This window comes from Poecilia formosa, unplaced genomic scaffold, assembly GCF_000485575.1.
Source record: "Poecilia formosa unplaced genomic scaffold, Poecilia_formosa-5.1.2 Scaffold75, whole genome shotgun sequence".
Taxonomy (NCBI): domain Eukaryota; kingdom Metazoa; phylum Chordata; class Actinopteri; order Cyprinodontiformes; family Poeciliidae; genus Poecilia; species Poecilia formosa.
In genome coordinates, this window is record NW_006800014.1 from 298991 (window position 1) to 317351 (window position 18361).

Sequence of the window (18361 nt, forward strand, 5' to 3'; positions counted from 1 at the left end):
CACACACACACACACACACACACACACACACACACACATTATGGTTTATAGACTTCGCGGGGTTCGAAAGTAGAATGGTGAGTTGCGGGGCCCACCCTTTCTAGACGTCCTAGATCTATGAAAAAAAATCAGGCACATGCACACACACGCACACACACTCATAGGTCAGGTCTTTACATACAGTAAGAATCTCATACCGCTCAATAGAATTTCCAAAAATCTAAACTAAGACTCAAAGGCGCTATTCCTCTTAGGAATCCTCACTGTCATTCTCATATCTTTTCTTAATAACAGAATTATGAAACGACTTTCAGAACCATTCAGGGTTCTGAACTGAACCGCCAGAGTAATGATGAGAACATCCAGCGCTGTTCTCAGATTGAAAATACAAAAAGAAGAATCTCTTTGTATTGCAGGAGTAAGTGGTGGTTTATAACAGCGTTTTTCAATGCCACCAAGGGGCGCTATAGGGCAGCCTCAGAAAGTTGGAGGGAAGATAAGAAAAAAAATGGGGGAAGAAAATAGAGTCCATTATAGTTTTAAATCAGAAATTTAAATTGTTTTTATAAATGTAATCTGCTTTTCAATCATTATTATAAAACATAAGTTACAATAACTAATTCAAGATGGAGATAGAAGATAGAAATTGTCGTTATCGTCCCAATAACGACGATTCAGGTGTAGAACCCAGGCTTCAAATAAAAAACATAAGCATCTGTGATGCTGAACGGTTACATTTTTCTTCTTTTGCAAAAAACATTTTGATATATTCTGTAGGATTTACTTATACTTTGTGTACAATTCATGTTGACTGGAATGACTGGTGTGGAATTGTTCTTTTACACTTTGACAACTCCTCAGGACATGACTTGCATTAAAGGTGCTATTTGAAGAAGGTACCTAAAAATGTTATTTGCACTTTATAAACTAGGTTAAAATCCTGTCTTTTTGGGGGAAGGTCATAAGCAACAAATTCAACTTGTTTTTCTTTTTTTTGTTAGACCATGTTACAGCAAATATAAGCTTAAAAAATTCACAACTTTCACCAAAGCTTTTAGAAGAACGTGTCAGAAAAGCCGTAATTTTAGGCTGCAACAATCACAAAAAACATAGCAACACTCTGGAGGGACTGATCAGTCTTCTACAAAAGGCCAGGTTGATTTGAATAACTGCATTTTTTTTAATTATTGATGATTTTTATTATCTGATATTAACATTTGTTTAATGATCTGAGATGTGACAAAAACTGAATAGAACTACTTTTCCACTGTAACTATCTGTGTAACAGCCTTCGGGTTTAGAACAACCGAGGTGGAATAGACACTAGATGGGGAAACAGGCCTAAATATAAGTGACAAGTATCTCAGTGCTCTATAAGCAGCCTGGTAACTGAGCTGCATTAGATTGCTGCACTAATTCTCTCTGGCTGACAGGGAAAAGCAATCTATTTCCAGAGGAGTGAGGGGAGTCCCAACATAACACCAAAGATGTTAAAAGTGCATCCGCATCAGTGGGGCAACTACTTCAAAGACAAGCAAAAAATCATAAATCACTTAATTTCCGATTTTAGCTTGTCTCTTAAAAAAAGCATGTCCTCAATTCACCCTGTCTTTCTATTTTACCTGCAATCGGGGGACCTGCAACCATGGGAATGGACATCAGGCCAAGCAGGAAGCCGATAGCCTGGGAGACATCTTTGGCTCCGACCAGCTCGAAGGCGATGGGCGCCATGATGCAGATGAAACAGCCGTCAAAAAGCCCCATCAGCAGGCACACGGCGATCAGCCCTCCAAAGATGTTGCACAGCGGGATCATCATGGACATGACACCAATGACAAAGAACGAAAGGACCTGCAGCAGGAGATCGTTTCACACTTACAAATTCAGGGCAAAAGAATTTTGTATCACCTGAAACTGGCTGTCTTCAATTCATGATAGCTTATTCTCATAAATCTACATGTCTTTTGAATGTCTTTTTGCTCTTCTTTTCTTCATCTTTAAGATCTTACTGCATGGTCGTGATCATGACGCCTTCTCTCTGAGGCCTCACCTGCAAGAACACTTTGTTGGATCCCTTCACAAAGTCCGCCACGCTGCCGAAGATAAACCGGCCCAGGCAGGACGTGATGCCGATGCACAGCAGCAGGATCTCTTTGTTTACGTTTGGTCCAAAGCGCTCCTGCACGTGTTTCATCTGAGCATGACAGGTGGAACAGATGAGAATGACATATTTACACTCAAAAAACTCAATCAGAGTCAAAACACGGGTCTTCAAAGTGCAGCCCAGGGGCCATTAGCGGCCCATTGACTAATGACAAATCAGACAATCAGTTTGAGAACCATGCAGGCAGCTCAGAGCTCTGTGTTTTGGGCCTGCAGTTCAGCTTTTTCTATATTTCTAAAGCATAGAAACTATTGTTTTCTTAAAAAAGGTTAACCGAATCAGTGGTGGATGGAAGAAGCTGGAAATCCCAATTTTCCATCTGCTTAGCATGATAAGTGTTGTAGGATTTCTGATTGGTTGTATCCAGCCATTTGGATTATTTATAATTTTTCTTTTCTCTTTCTCTCTTTCTACTAAAAACTGGCTGATAAAAGTCTTCAGTCTGGTGATTTGCTCTCAAAAAAGAAAATTGTTCTTTTTTTGAAGGACAATTTTATTCATTATACATTTTATGTTTTATTTATTTATGTTGTTTTGTTTATTTATTTTGGATATTTAAAATATCTTCTAGTTGCGGTGTTAAATGTTCATTAAAACTGAAAGTTTATTGACCTATGAGAATGTGTTCTTGCACTTTTATGTATTTGCATTACATTACTTGAAAATCATCTCAAAACAACAATATTATCATTTATCACAATAAATTTCTAGGACTATCCATCGTCCAGTGAAATTTGTTATTGTGACAGGCCTGGTAATGGGACAAAAAATTAAGATTAGGAATTTTGTAGGTAGAATAAAAAAAATAAATTCTATAAAAATCTGTGGGTTCTGCAGACAGAAGGTGTCTTTGAAATCTAAAAGATTTGGAGACATGTTGCAAATAAGAACACACAAGTCAAGACTTGGAGTGCTGGCAGACTCCTACCAGAGAATAACTGCTGAAACAGAATTAAATATTCTTCAACAAAGTATGCACTGGAGGGTGATCACACATGTGGAACCTGTTCATTGCATCTTTTACCTTTATTCAGCCAGATTTGTTTCATCACCTACATCATACAATCACACATAAATGTCACATAAAAAAAAAAAAAAAAACAGTTTTTAAGTGATTTCTCATGCTGTCGTCTGGTGTGTAGACTCTTGAGGTCCACTACTACACACTGCTGGACCATAAAAAACAAGTAGTGCTGATGTTTCTGTTGCAGAAAAATTAGTGCAGTCATGTTCTCTCTACTGTTTAAGAGTCAGATAGTGAGCTGCCAGCTACTTCTACCTCCAGGCACGCACCAGCAGTCCAGCTCAAAGAGCCCGTCTGTCTGCAGCCCTCTGCAGGTCTCACATCCGTCTGCAACGACCTCCGGCTGACTTATTGTCTCCATCAACGTACAACAAGATGCTCTGTGTTCGCAGCTTTCCTGCTCAGAGACAGCTACATGCTGCAGACCTAACGGGATGCTCAGTGGGGAAGTGTTCGTGTGCGTGCGTGCGTGCGTGTGTGTGTGTGTGTGCGTGTGTGTGCATGTGTGTGTGTGTATGCATACTTTGCATGCATCAGCAGAGTAACTCATGATACATAAACTATTCTGAGACTGAAGCCCAGAGGGAGGAATCAGACAAAGACAGCAGATGTGTCCGACATTCCAACTGGATGGATGGTTTATTGGTTTCAGTCTTTGCCATTTTATTCTGAAAGTTCTCTTTCACTTATGTACTTTTCTTCATTCACTGAATAGAATTAGAAATTCCTCTCCTCTTATATAAAGCTGTTAATAATTAACCCCCAATGTTCCCAACGCAGCCCTCGGCTCTCAGACTGCAGGTTTAGTGATTTCTAGAGTTTTTCTTTTAAACTTGAACATGATGCAGATCTTTCATAGTTACAAAAGCTCAGGTAATCATTAATCACTTTCCTCACGCTGCTATTTTCTCCGTCTGCTCTCCTATTGTCTGCAGTTTATGTCAAACATGTCCGTTCCACATCATTTACAAGCTGCTTTGCACATTTTGTTTGCTTAATGTCTCCTTCAGCACATTCACCGGTATGCTTATTTATTTGACAGTTATTCATAGTTGTTTGACTTCTTTTTAAAGGTTAAAAATAAGTATTTTTTCTTGCTTCCTTTTTTCTTCTGTTTCTTGTTTCAAGTAGGTAAAATAAAGAAAAAAAAAACAATCATTACTCATATTCACCGATATGAAACACTAATATCGTTATACATTTTTCAGCCATATCAGCCGGCCTTAGTTCAGCCCTTCAGTACGAAGCAAAGCATAGAACAGAGGGCTGGTTTTTACCAGGCTACTAAATAATTAAACTGAATGGAATTTCAAATGGAAATTTATTTGCTTGGGATGCAAGTCACCCATGTTTCAAATTTTGGCCCCTTGTATGTTTGAACTTAACATCCCTGCTCTAACAGCACCAGGAGGTGTTTCACATCACTAGTATTTCCTTTTTTTTTGCAAATTTTTATTAAAATTTACCAAAAAAATACATACAGGTTTTGTTTTACTTCTCATCTCTCATTCTTTGTTTATGTGACTTGAATTTCTCAGTACAATTAAAAATGTTTTAACTTTTAACGGTTAAAACACTTTTTAACAGTGTTTAAAAAGCCTCATCCAGAGCCGTATTGTAATGCTACCAAACTCTGTGAGGTGCCAGTGACTTCACTGACATTAGGTAAGAGAAGTGGTTAGCATGAGCACTATTGGTCATGGACTCAACAGGTCTAGTCTGACGGAAGAGAATCCCGAGGAAAGTCAACGTAGAATGAAACAACAATGACACCAAATACTATTAAAAACAGCATGTAGCATTCTGTTATCAAAAACTTGATGGCAATTTATCCTTCCTGATCCCACAATTTAATTGCAGCTTCTGCCAGAACATCTGTACAGGAAGGTCATGGGAGCAGGAGCTAGCCCACAACTTGTTTTCTTTCAGACACAGGAATAATGCATCAGCTCAGATGCATTTCTAATGTGATCATTTGTGTTAGGTTTCGCAGGTGACCCTCAACCTTCTTCCTCTCTCAAACTTGTTTTTTTTTTTTTTTGTCTCCCAGGCGTACTGCATGAACCTGACACTGCGAGTCATTCCATTAGTTCAGTAAAATCAATTGTGCGACAGAAGGATTAGCTCATTCTTCCCTTTTTACAGACAATCTGCACTGACACTTAAAGCAACCAGACCCACCCATACATACACTACACACAGATGATGCCTGGCAGCCCTCTCTTTCCTGTAGCTAACAAAGTGCCATGTGACTGGTGGGATTTTCCTTCTCAAGGTGACAAAGAGACTGTGGCTCTTTCTGAGAGTACAGGGGATGAACGGCTGCTGTGGCTACAAGACCAGCGTTGGTGCTGAGGCCGCAGCTTCGCCCCAGTGGCAACCCAGTCTGAGTAGCCGACACTGGAGAAGTGTTGTGAAAACACAGCTGATCTCCTTCGAATAACAAAGTCTTGGTGTCCAAATAAACAGAACCCCCCGCCCTGAGGCTCTCCAGAATGTCCAGGCCCTTCTCCTTCATGGCCCTCCTAAGAGTGTGTTTACTTCAAGTCAGCGTGTTTCTTCTTCAAGCAGAGATAAAATAATCACTTACGACTAACAGTAGATCATAGGACTGAGGTATCAATACGTTTGACTCCATTCATCAAACAGTCAAATACTCTTTCAAAACAATTCAAGGCTCTAAACAGACTTCAGATGACAAGGCTTGTTGTAAAGGTTTGCGTTTCCTTTAACCATAAAATTGGACAAACTGAAATTATGAAAATAAATTTGCTTACTGGGAACATGTAAATTATGATAAAGTTCAACATTTCAGCTAAAAAAAAGTGCATTACAAATGAAGTTATTTTCAGCTCTATGGAAATAGACATATTTCACAAAACTGCAAAGGAAACACTTTTTTCCACATCACACAAGCGACGTCATCAACAGCCAAATATTATTACTGGCAAAAATCACAAAGAAGAGGACAGGAAGTAGTAGGAGGATGATGGTTTGTTTTTGGTTTTTTCAGACAATATGCAGCTGGTTCCACCAGAGCTCTCACAGCATCTCACAGCCTATAAAATGTTGAGTTTGTCATTAAAATGTATTAAATCTTTAGTTCTTCTGTTAAATTACTGTCTATAATTTCCCCAAATCACTGTATACGTAGCTAGTAGCAACCACAAGCATGTTAGGAAAAAGAAGGAAGCATGCATACATGAAGCGATGGAGATACATTTGGCTGAGGTGTTAACTGGTTTGTGTTAATACAATGGCTGCATATGAAAATTTAGGCTGATATCGATGTCAACACGACAAGGCAACAGAACTTACCAGATGGACATAGGGTACATAATACCCATAAAGAGCAGCAGGTATTCCGAAGGCCCAAATACGGTATCCCACAGACTTCCAGATGTTCATGTTGAAGAGCCGACTCAGTCGGAATCCTGTTTGGGTCATGGCGGGTTTGGCTGGCAGCAGGGGCTTGTAGGTAAAGCCTGCTAATATCAGTACAAACATGAGAATGCATAAAACACGCAGAGTGTTTTGCAGGCCCACTTCATCCAGCAGCTTTGACAGAATGAAGGGCAAAGTGACGGTGAAGACGCCGCTGCCGGCCGTCACAATGCCGTTCACCAGGCCCAGGCGCTTCTTAAAGTAGTGACCCAGGATGACCAGGCTGGGCTGGTAGGCAAAGGAGCAGCCGCAGGCGAACACGATGCCATACGTGAAATACATCACATCAAGGCTCCTGTGGGGTAAGACAGACAAAAGACAACTCAAAGGAAAGCGGTATGCATCAGCCCTGAAGCTGTTGTCTCCCACCTTATCATGGTGTATTTAAAAACATGCCTTGGGTTTGACCTGGCCTTCCCAGTGGGAGTCCAACTGGCGGTGGAAACCCTGTCCTGAATACATGGAATTTAAAACAGCGCACCAAACCACACCGCACCAACCCATGCCGCTCCACTTAGTGGAAACTAGGCAATAGTCTGACACTAACAGGATCTCGTTACTAGTTCCTGCTCACCAGTTTGTTTGTTTTTGTGTATGTCATAGTAGGACATTTTCTAAAGGGTTACTAATCATTACATGCATTCCTTCTCCATAATGATATGTACCAAACAAAAACAGTTGTTTATTGAACAGGACCAAACTGAGCTTTATTTCAATTTATTTGCATTTTAGATATAATACATGGCTTAGATTAATCCAAATGCTCATTTTGCCAAACACATTAGGCTGAACAGAAATAACACAAAAAAAGATTCATTTTTCTGATTGTACTGTAATGAGGTGTCAGGATATGTCAAGTGCTGAACTTCAAATAGATTTTATTATCCAGATTGGGGTAAAAAGATCAGCGTTCTGGCCTTTGAAAATAACTTGGCACTAGTAGAGTTACCTGCCCAATGCACTGTCCTGTGCAGAAGTTGGCTGCCAGCCTACCCATGGTCTTGTGAAAGCCTCTTTAAAAAGTCACCTGATAAGCAGTAATTCAGCAGTTTTATTACTTATTCAGTCCACCTAAAATTGATAACACTGCAGCTTTGTTGCCTCACGTGCAGATGAGCATGAGTTCTTAGGAAATGATTTACAGTGTTAGTGCAAAGATACCAAGCTACAGAAAGGGACATCTAAAAGCAGGAAATTTATTGAACTGATATAAAATGGAGTAATATTTGTACATTTCCCTGTTTTTGTTCATCCTAACTTCATCCGGTCACATTAGAAAACCGGCAGAGGCCGGCTAAGAGAACGTTATACAATGTTAATTTTACAGAGATGTGTACAACCCGTTAGTACTGAATATGTGACTTTGATTACATATCCAGTTACCTAAAAAAAAACTATTTATACACAACTGTTGCACCTTCTGCTTGCTAAAATCACAACGTTCCATGTATCTTAATGAGACCAACACAAAATAATGTAGAGCTGTCAGGCAGAATGAAAATTATCATTAAGTTTTCATTCGTAATCTGCCCCTCACACTGCAAAATAAACACCCACATCACCGTCTCAAAGTGATGATAAACTTCATAACTTCCTTACTTGACGAAGGAGCTGGCCAGGAGACCGACCAGGCCGACAGCAGCGCCACCTACTGCAGTAATCCTGCAGCCGAAGATGTCTGTGAAGATGCTGACGATGGGAGAGCAGAAGAAGATCATCCCCATGGAGAGGGAGCCCACAAATGCTGAAAGAGGCACACACGGAGCAAATATGAATAAATCATATTCCCAAAAGGTGAAAGGCAAAAAATACATATATAAGTAAGTAAAGTAAAATTATGTTTTTTATTTTTGTATCCTAACAAACACAGAAATCAGAAGGAGCATTCAAATGTCAATGAATGAAGAACCTCTAAATTTGTTGCTATTCTTCAGATGTTTTTTTGTATGTGTATTATTAATAAAAGAATCTGCCATAACATTTAGGCTTATATCATTTTTAAATAAAATACTACAATGTCTGGGTTTTAAAACAAAGCTCAAGTGAGCTACGAGAGTCCTCAAAGCACACTTCCTGTTAAAGTAAGTCTCTTATTGAAGACAATTACACTATGGCAAATAAAACACCTCCCTATGGTTACCATGGTCATCCACAACACAAAAATCAATCAATTACATGGCAGAAACTTAAGACATCTAGATCTCTGTATGTAGAGAATGCTTTATGACTGCTGTCTATGGATAACACTGTCCACAGTTTAACTTCTGAACAATTTTTAGATGCTCCTTAATAAGTTGTGTTGTCAACAAATAGAATTTAACTACTAATTTGAAGGGGATTTTGTTTTTATTGTTTTTGCACTTTTCTTATGCTTAGCTATTTTTAAAGGTGTGACTATTGTACAAAACATATTAAAATGGCCTTTTTGTCTCATTTTGTGGTAAAAAAAAAAAAGAAGAGGATTTTTCCTTTGTCTTCAAGATACACTGGTATTTGACACACAAATCATGTTTAGTTAAACTATGATGTTTTGTTTTAGTTTGATTGTATTGTATTTAGAAAGTATAAATCATTTTGACTTTTTAATTCTTTTTTTTCCTGTTCTGCAGGTCAAATACACAAAGAAACTCCTTAAAAATTGCTCTATATATACTTTTATTGCTTCCTTTTCATTAACTCCACAAAACTTTTTAAAATTTTAAGTATATCAGCAATGATGTTTTAAGGTGCATACTGAGTCTAGTAAAAATGACCTTTTGGTAGTTTTAGAAGAGCTGGAGCTGCCTCCGTCAGAGGAAACAGCTGTACTTTTGCTGCTTGCTTGGTCAGCAGAATCATGTGAGCCTAAAGTTAAACAGCACTGAGTCATTGTGCAGCAGATCCCTCTGTAAAGACACAGGGAACGGACTTAAAGCCCTGCAGAAAGGCAAGTTCTAAACGGCACAGAAAAGAATGATTGAAAGAGTTTCAAAATAAAACTTGTTGAATCATTTCGATCAGTTTGTATTTCTGAAAATGTACAACTCCCCCAATTTTTAAGTAAATTGGGGGAAGTCAGCAGATGGTGCATTTAGACAGAAATAACTTTGTGACCATCAAAGTGTTTCCAGTGGTACCACACAGCCTTCCAGCCTAGGATAACATGTCAAGTTGTTATTCTCAGATCTAACCTCAGTCAAATGAAACCTGGGAGAATAAAAAAAAGCAGCTGGCGGCAGGGGGCTTTCTCATCTGCTTCATACGTGAGTAACTAGAGACCACGGAGAGATTTCTGAGCTGTTGTCTGCTTGACTGATGTCTTTAATCTCTCTGAATCCTTATCTCACCCCATGTGATTAAAGAGCTCCACCTACTCAATGCTGATGGTATGAGGCTTAGCAGAAAAACACCCTAACAGGACCGAAAGAAACATGCAAAAACTCAACAGCCAATCACACGGTAGTTTTATGGGTGTTTTTGAGGCTCATTTTAAACAAATAACTGAGAAAAGTTCAAATGTTTGCATAGAGGACACAGAAATACTTATTGACTGTTTCTAGTCAGATCATCCATGTAAAACAATTTAAAGAGATTCACTTCACAGATTGAAGAGTTAAAGTTTTCAATAAGGGTCAAGTTCATATAAAATTTACATTTTACAGCACCTATAAGAACTTTGTTAAAAGCTCTGAGAGAGAGTGCTCCAGCAGGATGTGGGGCTTTAGCTGTTCTGGGAAGAGAAAGAAGAACAAACTACAACAGGAGCTGATAGTCGTCTGAAAATCTGAAAATAGTTGTAACTGATGACGATGATTTTGTTTACATCTGTAATTTTTTCATGAAGTAAAATACAGCTTCTGACTGGATCAAAACACTGTCATTAAGGACATCAATCACCGAAGCATTTTCCATGTCATCATCTCAGCCTTTGTTTCAAAATGATCTGAACCTTCTCATTTGGCGGATGGTTGGGATTGCTGCCAGCCAATGAAGCACACCTAGTGCCTTGCAAAACCCCTTGAATTACTCGACAGTCTGTAAGGTGAACACCGGTCTCAGTGCTGTCTTTAACAGGATTTCCACCTCGACTGTTGGATTTAGCTCCTATCAGCTCTGACCAGCTTCCTTGTCTCTGCTCAAGAAGTGATAATCTTGCCACCACCATGTTTCATTGTGAGGATGGTGTGTTCAATGTAAAGTTTCTGACACATGCAAGCAAAAAAGTTCCATATTGGCTACCTCTCATCCAGGCCAACTTGTTTTCTGTCGCTCTTTCTTGGATGGATTGTGAAAAACTTTAAACAGGGTTGGGTTTAAACAGTTGTGCCATCCTTTGATTGAACAGATCTTTGTGAGATGTTCAAAGCTTTGCTTTTAGGGCCTAACTTTCCTTTGAACTTCTCCACAACATTCTCCCTGACCTGTCTGTTGTGTTCCTCAGTCTTCGTGATGCTGGTTGTCCTCTAATCAATTCCTCCTGTTTTTCATGATACCACGTTCCCTGAAATTCATGCAAAATCAGCAGATCCCAGCATATTTTTGTGATGATGCATAATTGAGTTAATTGTGAATTTCAAACACATTGGCTATAAGAGACTCCCACCTGGGAGTATTTCTTACATCTACTAAACTATTTCTCAACTTTGCTTGATGTCTAGTTATTTGCTGCGTTTCAGTTGTACTCAAAACTGGGAAATTCCGACTGGGAAGACGAGACATGTTGATTTTAGAAGATACGCAAGAGTGTGTTTAAAATCAATGTTACATGTCACGCCTTTCATCAATTGGAATGGTTCCTCCCACTTTAGATATACTCGTATTTAAACATTCTGCACTGTTCGTGCAGTTGGTTTGTGGATTAGTGTACTCTATTGGTCTGCAGTTAAAAGACATTTCCACTGATATTATTCTTGTCATTGCTACTATTAACAAGCAAGTAACAGCCAGTTTTAGGTGGACACTGTAGGTGCACTCTGAAGGCCTAATTTGCTAATGCCAAGACAAATATTGAAGCGATGAAACCAACTTCCCAGCAGACAGAAGTCCATGTAAAAATACAAATGGGACACTTTTTATTCTGTTTCATCCCTTTGCATAATTCTGTGCTCTAGATTCCCTCTGTGATCTAATAAACTGTCAAAGCCTCCATAAAGCTTGTCCAGACAACACACAGTCAGAAAAATACCCTGAATTTGATGGAGTTGATTTGGTTTGCTTTCATATTTGTGGAGAAAGCCTCCTTTAAGCTACATAATGTAATAAATGGCTGTGAACATGAAGAGCACAGAATGCCTCAAAGACAACAGGAAATTGCAGCTGTGTTGTGCCGGCCGTCTCGATTTAAACGCATTTACGCTTCAGACCAAAAAGAAATTCAAAAATGTAATATTAGGGTTTGTTTTGCCCCTGCAACATCTATCAGTAGCCACAGGCTCTCTCAATTGGTTGCCACGTGTGGTCTGTCTGCTAAGAGCTTTGCTGGACACTACTGTGATGTGAACCTGGTCACCCTGAAATGACGAAAGCAGCAGCAGAAGCAACCTACCTGGCATACTTCTGCTTATCAGTCTGAAAGAAGGGTTCAAAAGCCACGGAGAGGACACCTGTATGACTGTTTATCCTATTTTCTGTTTGACAGAGAAATAATATGGATCACACTCTCTCCCTTCAATACTCACTGCGACGTCTGTCATGGCGTTTCAACGTGTTTAGGTCACGTAGTCGCAAAGGGACCATATGTGGTGTTTGTGTCCATGCATTATGACTACAGTGTACCCATCTTCAGATGATGTTTCAAGTCATCTCAAACTGGTTTCTTGAACAATAAAAATGAGTCAGATGTGCAAACCACAGATCGCAATCCAACAGAGCACCTTGGGATGTGGAGACAAACAGCCTAGATATGCAATCAACAGATCTACAGCCATCTCTGAGGAATGTTTCTGATACAATGTTGGTTCTGTCAAAAAGAATTAAAGCAGCTCTGAAGGAAACCAGCAGTCCAATCCACTACTGCCTAGGTGTACTTAATAAAGCAGCCAAAGATTGTGCGTATTCTTTTGAGTGGGTAATAAACTGGATGTGAGTAAGCAAAAAAAAATCACTGACTATATCAGGGTTATCTTAACGTTTTCATCCAGTCAATTTAATTCACTTTTTCAAATTTTCAGTTGGGAAGATTAAGTGAGAACTAAAACTAAGTTTCACTTAATTTAAATTTTTACCTGCTTACTTTAAGAAGTTGGAGATTGCTTTTAGAACAGCTTTAGTAGCTTTAATCAATTGAATTCATATTTAACAAACTAAGTCACTAATATTACTTTTCTATGTACAGAAGGTGTCCCCCTTTTGAAGTAACTGGTCTAAGCTATCAAATAAGACAGATTGAAACACCCACTTAAAGGCTTTAATGGAACCTCATGTTCTCACTTAATTTGGTCAATAAAGTCAAAGGACTAAAGTAAAGGCTGATGATGTATTAAATAAAACTGATGGAAACACAGCTAATGAACTGGAACACTCAGCTTATGCCACAGTGAGGTGGCAGGTGATTTTCCGACAGTTCAAATAAACAGTCCATTTTTAGACTCTTTTGATGACAGATTCTACATGTTGGATAAAGACAAGCCTCATTTAACACCCAACACCACTTAGGACTCTGTCCCAAGTCATCAGCTCTTTCAGATGAATGAACAGCCAAAGGAGGAGAAAAAGCTTTTAAAAATTCAGAAACTTTTATGAAAAGTGAGACAAAAATCACCTGGTACCATCCTGGACAGATGTATTATTGTTTTGTCATTATGTTGATAGAATCTTAAGGAAATTCTTTTGAGACCTTCCTTATCACAGCTCACTGCAATGTCGTTGGATTAAAATAAAAATTAAAAATTAATAGAAAAACCCCAGGAACCACCAAGGTAGAGAATATTACTTTATACAATAAACAGCTGGTGTAGTTTCTCAGTTCCAACCCTAAGTCCTTAAGTGGAAGGCAACTAGACTTCTGCTGGTGCTTCTTGAAGATGTTACGCCTCTCATCAAAAGGGCTTTTTCATTTCTGAACTCTTATATTAATGGGGCCATCAATCAATGGGGGTAACCTTCTAAAAAAACAACCTCTTGCTCTACGCTTTGCTTCTATTTTGGACCATTTCAGTGATTAAAATATGGGAAATTAATCAGCTGTGTTTGAAAGTAAAATTAGAATATGTGGAAACCACAGGCGAATTTAACATATAATGTTCAAAGCAACACTTTTTGTCCCAGAACCTGGAAACAAGATATACAAAAATTGTTTCAATTTGCTTGTGAGTCTGAATCATTTAAATGTGACAAAGAAACAATAGCAGATTAAATTTGTGAAAACTTTTTTACAGCATGGTTGAATACATCCAAAGGAAGCATGAGGGGGTGGATAACTTGTATCACAAATAAGACACATGCTGCTGACATGATAGTCAGGGATTTATTATAAGATTAAATTATGCTAGTTTTTAAACTTAACCATATGTACAATATTATATAAAATCATCAGCGTTTTAAAATAAGAACATTGGATTCCAAATTGCCTATATGTTACTTTAGGTTTAATGCAAGAATCTGTTTTTTAATGAATCGCTCAGAAAAGGAAACAGATGTTAGGCAGTTCAGATAAAAAACAGGACGGAAAAGACAAGTTCTGTCTGTTCACAGTCAAATTCTTTGGTGATTTTCGAGGGGTAAGGAAGACGCTTAAAACCTGGAGAAAAACAAAACAAGGTCTAGGTGAAAAATAAATCTCTTTCTGACAACTAGGGTCTTTGTTCAAATGTTTAGAAAGGGAGGGACAGGAGAGATTCCAGATGTAACCTACATGAGAAAATCCTGTTTGACAATGACCTTTGCTCTCTCTGACTTTTATTCACTCTGGACCTCTGCTCTTTCTCTCTCTTCATCTTTGGTTTTGAATAGGTCTCAAAAAAGGTGACACAATCATTTAGACCATCCCATCTAGGTAATTTGAATCTGCTTAGAGGTTTAGAAGGAGAGGACACACCTTCAATGCATATATTAAAATTAGGACTACACATCTTAATAAAAACCTCGACTTCACAGAAGCAAATCGAGTTGCTTTGTTTGCAGTCGCACGAGCAGTTCCCAAAGGCGCCTTTGCTTTTTCTCTTATTTTTGTATTTTGTTAATTTTTCTACTTTTCTCAGGTAATTAATGTCTGTTTCATGGTTTCGACTTCTTGATGGTTTGAGTGTTATGCTGATCTGTTTTTCTATGCATTTAATTGTCCGAAAAAAACTCTAGATATGTCTGAAGTTGAATGGTGACTGGTTGTTCTCTGTGTGATTTCCACTTTGTACATGAGGAACCCTGAATTTGGGACACTAGAGGAAAACAAACATTTTATTCCTCTAATTTAACAACAACAATGCAGGTTTTGGAAGTAAATAAAACTGCACTCAGCACACTGCTGACTCCAAGAGGAAGGTGAAAAACAGAAGCATGTATTAGCTTGTAAAGTTAAAAATCAGTAAACATGTCTTGGACATGCTGATAGCCTTCATGCTAACTTGTTCTCATATAATTAGGTCACAATGACCAACTTATTCTCCAATTAAAACTGTCATAGTGCTGATTTATTGAGTTCATAAGTCCGCACTTAACTGAGACTGATGCCTAGCATCTTCTCTGAAGGAAGATGTGTTGATGTTACAACCAGGAGCAAAGGCAATGCAAAGCAACAGTCTGACATGTTCCACACCTGCCAAGGTAAACAACAGAGGGACAGTGATCCATAAATTCACACAGAAATGGCATCATGTTTAAAACCAAAAATCAGCGGGGTTAATGGTGGACAAAACTGGGGGTTGCTAAGGCAACAACTCTTTAATGGATGACAACATGGAGTGTGAATTATTGGTTTACAGGGTTTTCTAAGATAAGATCATCTTCGCACACTGATGTTGCAGCTATGTAAGTCATCAGCTTCAGTTTCACATTTCTGATCATATCTATTCAATATAGCATATTTGACCAGGCAACAATAAGTCCTGACCTTAGCTGAATCGGAACCGAGTCTTCAGATAGAGAATTTTAAAGTCAGTTTTGCGGGAATAGGACAAAGATTACAAGTTAAGCTAAATTTCAGCATGTAAAATTAAATTCTATGGGATATTTTTTATTACATATATTTATTAATTTATTAATTTATTTATTTTCATCTATGACATCATAGCTTAAACACTGAGGGGAGTTTGTATTTAAAAGCTGGTCCAACCTGGTGAGAGGAAACATGGATCAAAGCATACTTATGTATTAGCAAGATCTAGTCAAAGTCTAAATGTAATTCCAACTAATAATCTGTGACTTGAACATTAGTGGTTATAGACGTTCTCCATTCGAGCTGATTGAGATTGAGATATTTTGCAAAGAAGAATGCGTAAATCTATTCAGCTTCTATGAGACCTGCAGCTGTAGCAACAACAAAACATCATTCCACAAACTACAGACTCACAGGAGCAGAATGCAAAACCTTCTGCACTTTTCAGAGGATGTGAAAGCTTCTTGTCTTGTTGCTCAACACTCCTAGCACTGAAAGAAGTGGTCAAAGTAAACGGTTTGTTCAAACTGTTGTGATTTTTCATGGCACAGCTCCACAGCTAAAGTCCAAACTCCGTCTGATTGAGGAAGTATTTGTGCTGTAGCTGCAGTCTGCTTTACTTGGTGAGCGTACCGCTGATGCTGTCCAGCTACAGAGAGAGAAAGAGAGATCCCCGATCAGGGCCTCTTGGTGCTGCAGCTCCACATCTGGGCCGCAGCGTACCGTCCATCATCCGCACCGTGTCTCGACAAAAGCAGCTGGAAGCGTTTAAGAGAGCTGGCCTCGCTTGAGACGGAGGATGGAAGGGAGGAAGTCGTGGTTGTCCTTATTTGTGTTTCAAACATTTGTCTGGTACGTGTTTTCTGGCCTTGTGCTGCAGGAAGTGAAAACTCCACTCTGATGACATGGCAAATATGTTTAGGAAAGTCGCAGATTGATTCCTAGCTGAGCAAAGAGCACAGATGAAAACAATTCATATGCATGCTTGGAATTACTCCGCAGTTCTGTGGCTGGAAGAAGACCAGATGAAAAACGTTAAATGGGGGTTGTGTTTCAGTGAGAGGGGCAAAGGAAGAGGGGTGGTATGCTGAATCTGGTTGCTGATTGGGGGAGATTATCATCCACCCACTTATTAAGCTCAGAATCTACAGATGGTAAAAGGTAAGAGTGTAGACAGACCCCAAAGAGTTAACTCTTTATGTACAAACATGCCAGTCTGGTATTTAAATTAGAGGATACAGTAAAAAATGCTTGTCTCCTCATACATCACGTCTACTTTCAAACTGAAACTTTCTTTTTGTGATCTCCCATGGCTTTATAATAATATATATATATAAGAAATATTTTTCATAAATGCAGCTCTAATGGGTTTCTTGTATATTTACTGATCATAATTGATTTGTAAAAGCAATAAAAAGGATAAAGCATCCAAGGGTGTGTGGGCTTTTTATCGCTGCTGTATTTTATTGTAGCCTGTTTTATTACCTGCAACGTGATTTCCAAAAGGCTACAAGTTAAAACCTCAGCTTAAAATAGAAGGATGATGTCTAGTAAGGCCTTTTACTGGATTTGTTTCCTATCCAGCAGATCAGATACAAGCTACACCAATGAAATCTTAGAAAAACAAGCACTGGGAATCATAAATCCTAGTAGTCAACAATCATAGGTCCAGTTCTGGATAGGGGAGAAGAGGGATTTTGATCCCCTTAAATAAGGGAGGTATACCTCCCTATAAAGAAGTATAACTTTATGTATTAAAGGGAGTGCTGCCAATTGCATTATTAAGTCATTAACTTTGTAGGCATCCCTTCTGCTGAAAATAGTTACTATGTTAATGTTGCTGCTAAACAGGCAATGGTTGTTGTCCTTGTCTCTGACTATGCCTGTTCAAAATTCAGACAAGATTTGGTAACGTGACACATTGTCTGCTGGAAATCATGAAGACATTTAGCTCAATTTCTCTTACAGACATTTTATTGTGTTTTAGAAACACTTGACTTTTGTTCTGTACATCTTTGAGATTGCTGAAGCACGTCAGGATTCTTCCTTCCTAGTATTTACTCCAAGAAGCGTTTCTACGCTATCTGTGGCTAACTATAGCACAGATTAGATTTCTGGCAGCTTCTTGTAAACAAGGAAACATCAGAAGGAAACTGAGAGAGACATACAGCACTTTAAGTTAACAATACCAAACACAGAAATGATAAATTAATTAGACTTTTCTAATATATAACTCAAATTGAACACTAACACCAGAATATTTAATCTACTTTTATTTTCTGCCAACTCATTAACTCATTATTTAGTTCTAACATTTTATATACTCTAACCAAGAGAGCATAATGTCCTAAACCTTTATAACTTGATCTTACATTTTAGCACACATGTAAACTACAAGCTGGTGAAGAAGTAAAGAGTTTTATTTCTTTACCAGAATATTACTTGATACATTTAAACAAAAACTCATATAAAATAGATGTAAAAACTTTGTAAAGTACAAAAGAAAAACAAAAGGAAAGATGAACAATGGGTTTTACAATCCTATAAAAATGTGCAATGCAATTGTTTGTCTCTTTGTAGATGTCAAAATTAAGTTAAATTTGATAAAACCCTAACTTCCATGAATAATAATAACTTTATATATATATATATATATATA

At 38.3% G+C, this 18361-nt stretch overlaps 1 protein-coding gene across 2 annotated transcripts in view; it reads right to left on the reverse strand.

Moving 5' to 3' along the window:
* slc16a10 (solute carrier family 16 member 10) overlaps positions 1 to 18361 on the reverse strand; it is a 31695-nt gene that overhangs the window by 1527 nt on the left and 11807 nt on the right. Inside the window, exons 1-5 of one of the 2 annotated variants that reach the window (XM_016673396.1) lie at positions 9386 to 9753; positions 8232 to 8376; positions 6507 to 6927; positions 2051 to 2194; positions 1623 to 1851 (exon numbers count right to left, since the gene is read on the reverse strand). In XM_016673396.1, coding sequence (XP_016528882.1) covers positions 1623 to 1851; positions 2051 to 2194; positions 6507 to 6927; positions 8232 to 8376; positions 9386 to 9470 — 1024 coding nt within the window. In that variant the 5' untranslated portion in view covers positions 9471 to 9753. Of the gene's footprint in view, positions 1 to 1622; positions 1852 to 2050; positions 2195 to 6506; positions 6928 to 8231; positions 8377 to 9385; positions 9754 to 18361 lie in introns of those variants that run through there. The other variant, XM_007556013.2, reaches the window with a different exon arrangement.